The sequence below is a fragment of the Monopterus albus genome, unplaced genomic scaffold, assembly GCF_001952655.1.
Source record: "Monopterus albus unplaced genomic scaffold, M_albus_1.0 scaffold14.1, whole genome shotgun sequence".
Lineage (NCBI taxonomy): Eukaryota > Metazoa > Chordata > Actinopteri > Synbranchiformes > Synbranchidae > Monopterus > Monopterus albus.
In genome coordinates this window covers 3,922,657-3,930,131 of record NW_018127894.1, presented here as the reverse complement: position 1 = coordinate 3,930,131, position 7,475 = coordinate 3,922,657, and the positions used below count along the sequence as shown (strand labels likewise).

General features: G+C 42.1%; 1 protein-coding gene across 1 annotated transcript; it reads left to right on the top strand.

Annotated features, from left to right (window-relative positions):
* Positions 1 to 2,277: 2,277 nt before the first annotated feature.
* On the top strand, positions 2,278 to 6,640 carry gata6 (GATA binding protein 6). Its single transcript, XM_020591657.1, has 7 exons — positions 2,278 to 2,355; positions 2,964 to 3,869; positions 4,357 to 4,529; positions 5,354 to 5,479; positions 5,580 to 5,667; positions 5,771 to 5,868; positions 6,222 to 6,640. Exons 2-7 carry the CDS (start codon positions 3,020 to 3,022, stop codon positions 6,381 to 6,383), a joined length of 1,497 nt encoding a protein of 498 aa, XP_020447313.1. The 5' UTR covers positions 2,278 to 2,355; positions 2,964 to 3,019; the 3' UTR covers positions 6,384 to 6,640.
* Positions 6,641 to 7,475: the final 835 nt, after the last annotated feature.

The following is a 7,475-nucleotide window of genomic DNA, read 5'->3' as shown; positions in this document are numbered from 1 at the left end:
TGGGGGGGGAGGGGGAGAAGATAAAAACCAACAGGATTTTGTATTCTCGCACCTCCCTGACTGCTCACTGAGACGATGGGATGGGAAACAGTAGCGCATGCTTCGGTTACTCCCTCTGCTAAAAAAAAGAAGCCTTTTCCCAACTTCTGATGAGCTTTGTGTGGCTGTCAAACGTGTCGGGTTTGGTCCTGTGTTACAGCTGAGAACAGGCAGGAGGCCTGCAGGACAGCAGGGTGGGACTGCTGCGTCCGAAGTATGAGCAGAAGTTTTAACGTTTGGTGGGAATTTATCAAACGGACTTAGATTCATTGTCTTCACAATTACATCTAAAGGCATTCATGAACCTACACGAGTACAAGGACCAGTGGCTTCCTTCTGGTATTTACACCATATATGACCCGACAACAAGGTAAACTGGCACAGTTAGGTGGCCTGTATACCAAAAAGAAAACTACAGTACAAAAACACAATGGTTAATCTCCAACTGGCCCCACTTCCCCTCAGAAGCAATGTACCAGCCTGCAATAGAGCAGTGTTTGTAATAAAAGCGGTGACAGTGTGTTGTATTCGTAATAAATAGACAAATAGACCTACAACAATTACTAATGCATTCTGGAGTCTGTGAGTGAGGATTGTGCACTAGCAGCTGTAGCAGGCCTACTTGTTGCTGCAGTAGTATTAAATTCAATGTGCACTGTATGAACTAACACAATAGCAGCCAATATATTGGTAATATTGGTGATAAATTGGCAATACAGCTCTCTCTGCAGCTTCCAGGTATTAGGCCAATAGTAAACGGTCCTCACACTGCAGAGACCTGCTAGTAAAGGCAGCAGTAGCTGTAGATGGTGGCGTCCTCAGATCTCTCTGCAGATAGTAGGAGCAGTAATATTAGTCGTAAAGGGTGATGTCCTTAGGGCTCAGCTATCTCCCACCCAGACAAAATGTAAACAGACAATGGCTGTGAGTGTGATGAACCGGGAATTGTTTGTTAGCTTCTGTGAACACGCACGAGAAAACCTGCAAACGAGCGAATGATTCAATTGGCACCTGGCCACTTTTGATCATTCCTCTCTATGCATATTCGGGCTGAGCGAATCATCGCGCTTCAAAGCAAAGCTGTTCACAGCAGAAACGTGCTGGGAGTTTGTGCTTCTACACGACTGAAGCCACTGAAGCCTGCGTCTGACCAAAATAAACTAATTAGGAGATTTATTGATCACTGCGCGGAATACAGGGAATAAACAGAGAGAAAGACGTCGAATAAAGGCCTTGAATAAAGATCAGCATCGAAACAGCAATAATAAAAAAACTTTTTTTTAGTTTACCAATTGAGAAATAGGCTTTATTTGGTTAATATTGTTCCATCGCTCTGTACTGATTTATCCATCCAGCATTGTAAAGATGGTGGCCTAAAAATAATCTTAACTGGTTTAGACGTTTAAATTAGTTAGAACAGCCAATTTTACGTGCAATAATCAGATAAAATGATAAAAGGAAAAATGTATTAAGATATTTAACTTAAGTAAAAATAGCAATACCATAAAAATAGACCAGTACAATTAGCCAGGAGTCCTGCTTTTAAAATATGGCGCAAGTACAGGAGCGTTAAATGTACCTAAAGGATCAAAAGTGTTTTCATACAACAAACATGGAGCATATCACAGATTTTGCATGATGTATTAATGATAGAGTATCATATTAGTTACGTTCTGAGCTGGAACTAATAAGTAGTGAGAATTTATATGACCTTTATGTAGTTGCCTATAGCTGTCAGATAAATGTACTTGAATAAAAAGGACAATATTTACCTGTAAAATGTAGTAGAAGTAATATAAAGTTGCGTAAAATCGAAGCACCTCAAAGTACTTGTTTTACAATCATCAGGGTTGGTTCATGTCAATAACCATTTTTAAACCAAAGCTATAAAGCCAAAAATTAAAAACTACATTAAATTAAATTGTCAAAAAGCACAGAGTTATCTCACAATGAGACAAATATTGATCAGGAAATACATTTGATAAAATCGGAAAGTAGAACAGCTGAGAAGGGGTGGAGCTCCATTTGTGTCCAAAACTCTCATAAATATGATCGCATTTGCAAATTATTTTAAGTCTCTGCCTTTTTCTTTCTGTTTCTCTGTGTGATTGATTGGAGGAGTCCATAGGCTGGCACCCCCATTGTGTTCCCAGCAGCTCACACTCCTCATGATTGGCCCGCCTCCTGCTGCCGCGGCCAGCAGAAGCGCCTCCTCTCATAAACCTCGTCAGCGCGCACTAAGGTTTCCCATTACTTCCAGGAGAAGCGACTCACTGTTAGGAACTTTGCGCGCGACCTATGGCACACAACTAGCAGGTATGTGGTGAAAAACGACTAATATCTCTTCTTTTTCCCCCTTACTGTCTTTTCGCCATCATGGCACAGCTGGTTCAAACATCTGGCGGTGTAGGGGTGAGCGCAGCAACAGCAGGCTCATCATTTCAGGGCATTGTTTTATCGCCCCAGCCTGCCTCTCGGCTCTTATCTGTTTTGGGTCTTATCAAACGGTTATCTCTTTTGCTGTGAAGACATATTGCGTTTTGTTTCCTATCTTTTATGTGTGTGTGTACTTGTGCGTGGGTGGGAGGACAGAGATTTGACACGGATGTATCCATGCCTCTTAAGAGCTCTTGATGGGCGTATGGCAGTCACTATGGATTGAATGTTTCATTAGCGTTAGAGATGTTACAGGAGACAGAAATGTCCAGATTCATATTTTAGTGGCTTTTAACTGTGGTAATGGCGCTCCTTTTAAAAATGAAAACAAGCGAAACATCAGAGATGCATTGGCATATTTTCAGAATAATTCTGAGTTTCTATCCGGATGTTTTTGGGACACATTTTGAATTCACTCGCCATAAATCCACATGAGTAAACGGTACTTCCCCGTATTTCCTAACTTTTCCAATTCTTTGTTATTAAAGGGTGGATTACTCCCTGACCATTTTTAACCACTACGGTGTATGGAAATTGCTCCTGGATGGACCTGGGCGAAAACAGCTGGTCCATGGTGAAGCGAGAAGTATCCAGCAGCCCAGGGTCACCGGCTGAACAAACCTACCTGCCCGCTGACAGCAGGAGGGAGGGTCCCACCTCGGATGAGCTGAGGACACCTCCGAACGAGCTTGACGCACTGGGCCATCGCCGCGCCGACGGCAGATCACTACACTCCTACGTGCACTTCGGACACCATAACAACACCCTGACCACTACCGAGGACATCCCACTTTTTACGGATTTAGACCAGGGGAGCAAACTCGTCTTCTCCAGCGGAGCTCACAAGGCGAGCTTGCTGGTGGACCCAACCGACATGTACCAAACACTGGCCATCGCCGCAGCCCAAAGCCAGACTGGATATGATTCCTCCTCTGGTGGTTATATGCACTCCAACACCAACTCCCCTGTCTATGTACCCAGCTCCCGGGTGGGTCCGATGATACCCAGTCTTTCTTATCTGCAAGCCAACGGCTCTGCGCAGCCTAGCCACGCAGTCTCGAGCCACTCTGTCTGGTCGCAGTCCACCCCGGAGAGCCCTTCATACAGCACCGGGAGCCCGCACACCTCCAGCCGGTTCCACTACCCTCCAAGCCCGCCCATGAATAATGGCACGCCTAGGGACACCGGCTACAGCAACACGCTGAATGTGAGCAGCAGAGACCAGTACGGCCTTTCTCGGCCCCTCACTGGGACCTACCCGAGTCCATACTCTCCGTATGTTACACCACAGCTCTCCCAGCTGCCCTCGCCTTGGACCGGGGGACATTTCGATAACACGATGTTGCATACCTTGCAGAGCAGAGGCGCGCCCCTTATTCGAGGGCCAAACGGAGGTAAGAAAAATACAAAGACGCGGACAAAGTGATGAAAGAGTTTTAATTTTCACTCTAGAATAGAAAAATAATTAAAGTCCACTAGGCATGCAACGGATGAGGTACCTTCAGAAAAGACACCAAAACTGAAACCAGAACCTGATCCTCTGTGTAAAAATGACTTATCTAGACTGTAACACAGAGTGCGTATCATTCCTCCAAAATAAGTTGTGCCTCTTTGGCCCAGCACTGGCCAAAATATGTATAACCATTAATATAAAATTCTATGGGTATTCAAGCAATAGTACCTGAACAGTATAAATACATGAAAGGTATGTTCGGTTTAAAACTACTAAATCTGTATTCTAAAAAATAACCATTTCATGGATTCTGTGGATCTGATTTGAAATGACATATTGTCCGATAAACGCTAAATCTTTGGGAAAAAAGCAGACAGATTTCGTGTATAAAACATGTTCGTTATGCTGATTTAATCCTTTCTTTTTAGTTTCAGATATTCTGGACGAGATGGCGGAGAGTAGAGAGTGCGTCAATTGTGGCTCCATCTCCACGCCGCTGTGGAGGCGCGACGGCACAGGTCACTTTCTCTGCAACGCCTGCGGCCTTTACAGCAAAATGAACGGACTGAGCCGGCCATTAATTAAACCACAGAAACGGACGGTAAGCAGGGGACCACTTAAACGCTCAATTTCCTGCTTAATTGTTTCAAACAATGACAGGAGGTGATCGTCTGTGATATTCATAGTATTTAACGCTTGTATGGGGGAAATACAATGAGCTAGTGATTCATCATTTGAAATGAAAAGAGATATACACCACACACCACAATTTGACCTTTCTGTGGGGGGTTGACAACTTTGATGACATCATTATGCACATTAACCAAAAATTTTAATAATGATATACCAGTTAACACTAAGAGAATTTAAGTTGGTGAGAGGCTGGAAAATTTTGAAATTTGGTCTGAAAAGGTCTATTTAAAATTTTCATAAATTGGTTTGAATGGAATTAAAGACGCTGGTTTAATTAGATTAAAATAACAATTGGAGACGATTTCTTAACGTAGTTTTTCAGGCACTTAAGCTGTTACTCAACCTATTCAGTGCTTTTGTTAGGTAATTTAATCTAAACAGGCCACAATAGGGGCATGTCTTTTCTTGGTGCCATTACGCGCAACATTACGCACAGTTTTACTAGGAAATTAAATATCATGTATGAACTCACTTAAAACTAGCATCTTGTAAAACGCAGTATTTAAAAGCCAGTTAAATAGAGATCATAATATTATTGTTAGGAAATAGGATGTGGATGGTAAAACTGCAATTTAATTAATGGAGTATGGGTTTCAATTTAAAACTTTTTTTTAACTTGTCGCATTAACTCCCAAATTATCTGGGCTTGACAGATCCATGGCTATATTTTCTTCTTTGAAATGCTCAAATTTGATTAGATTAACACATTTGATGTTATGTTTATCTCATCAGTCAACTTCCAGGAGAATCGGCCTGTCCTGCGCCAATTGTCAAACCAGCACGACCACTTTGTGGCGCAGAAACGCGGAGGGTGAACCAGTGTGTAACGCATGTGGACTCTACACAAAATTACACGGGGTGAGTCAGCGTTGTAGTTCATGTTACTTTCAAATACGTAATTCGATTTACCAGTGCATCACTATTTAAAATAATTTAAAATAAACGATCAAATCTGCAGGTGCCACGGCCGCTCGCCATGAAGAAAGAGGGAATCCAGACAAGAAAAAGAAAACCGAAAACATTGAATAAAACTAAGGGATCCTCTGGTAGGTTACTGGCAAATATTGCTGCCCTGCCTGTGAGTAAAAATACAGAAATATTGCTTTGTATAACATGATTTCACCAACATATCTTACACATTTTAAACAGGAAATAACAACTCTGTCTCTATGACCCCCACATCCACCTCCTCATCCAATTCCGAAGATTGCTCGAAAACCGGCTCCCCCTCTGCACAGGTGTCAGGGGTAAGAGTTTTTTTTAACAAATACAATTAAAATGACCTGAGCTCCATTTTTATTAGGGCATCAAAGAAATTAGAATAGGAAACATATCTGACTTGGCAAAACCTGAATGCATTGTCAAAGATGAATACCATGTTGTTAGACCTACACATGTAATGAATCAGCAGGTGTTCTGGTACAAAGATCACATGCAGGCTGTCTGATGCTTTGTGGTGATGACTAAATGTGTTACCATTATATTACAGTAAGATGAGTGTTCTCAGGATGTGTGGTGTAATGCATGTGGCAAACGCAGCAGCTGCTTATTTTATACATGGATACTTCTTGCTATACCAACATTTGTTCTGATCTTGCAGGTCAGTTCTTCTGTGCTGTCCAGCTCAGGGGAGGGTCCAGGCTCTGGCACAGCGGTGAAGTACCCGGGACAGGACAGCCTGTACAACAGTGTGGGCTTGACCCAGTCATCAGATGTAGCATCAGTGAGGGGCGAACCCTGGTGCGCCATGGCTTTAGCCTGAACTTCTACTGTACAATAAATCTTTTGGGAGGGCAACAATCCCTGACCCCCTTCTGTGTGGATGCTAGTATGGAAGTATTCAGGGACAACGCTTGTTACCCTTCTCTCAGTTGATGCAAGAAGATTTGGATAGAGGGAAAAGAAGAATATAACCACCTTCAGTCACGCTGTAAGCTTGACCCGAGACTGGAATATCAGAGATTTATGTCCAGATTGGTGTTGGGATCGTGTCGCCTTAAAATAAATAACAAAGGGAAACTCCAGGCCAAATGATCAATCAGATGACCTGCTGTGGATGGTTTCTGGATCTGCCCTGCACTCAATATCTGTCCCATCCATGGCACAGAACCAGATCTGGGTTCTTAAAAGAAAGCCGTCATGTACATAAATGGATTTCCTCTCTGAAGAAAAAGCTGTTGATTGGATACCAGTGCTTCATAAAGTGCTGTACTCTTTAAGGATGTTTAAATTTTCTTTTTGTTCTTCCACAACTGGAATCATGCCACAAGTGAATCACTAGAAAAAATATTTATAAATCTTCCATTGTTGAAAACATGACTATGATTGTTAATAAAGATATCGATATAGAGTAGAAGTTAAACCATTCTGATGTCTTCTTTTCTGTTTTTTCCTCTGTCTCTCAATTTTTGCAGCATAGTAGTGTCGAATCTGCACGTTTTTCACTGAAAGCTCTTACTGTATTTGACTGAAACTAGTTTGGTTTAAACAGGTGTAAATGACAACATCATCTAGTATTTTTTTTTTTTCATTATTTACTAAAAATGTAAAGAATCAACTCCTTCAGACTAATTATTGCTATTGAAATGCTGTCAGCTGTTGGGTAGCATTTAGGTACTTTTCTCAATGGAGAGCTTCTAAACCTCCTTTACATGTAAAGCAGTTGGATGGCTTGTTTGAACAAAGCACACCCAGAATAGCTGTGGGCCTGCTGACCTTTGTGTTACAAGACATACGCTGCAAAAACAAGACTGCTGGCTACACTACCTGACTCACTATAGACTGTATACCAATCACAATACAATCATGTACTGTTGCATCATGTTTATACCTAGATTAGGCCAAAGTGGAGAGT

Excerpts from the sequence above, each read along its gene's own strand:
- gata6 (XM_020591657.1), top strand. The coding sequence starts at position 3,020 with ATGGACCTGGGCGAAAACAGCTGGTCCATGGTGAAGCGAGAAGTATCC. Across the intron at positions 3,870-4,356 it reads TATTCGAGGGCCAAACGGAG|TTTCAGATATTCTGGACGAG; the intron begins GTAAGAAAAATA and ends CTTTCTTTTTAG. Across the intron at positions 5,869-6,221 it reads CCTCTGCACAGGTGTCAGGG|GTCAGTTCTTCTGTGCTGTC; the intron begins GTAAGAGTTTTT and ends CTGATCTTGCAG.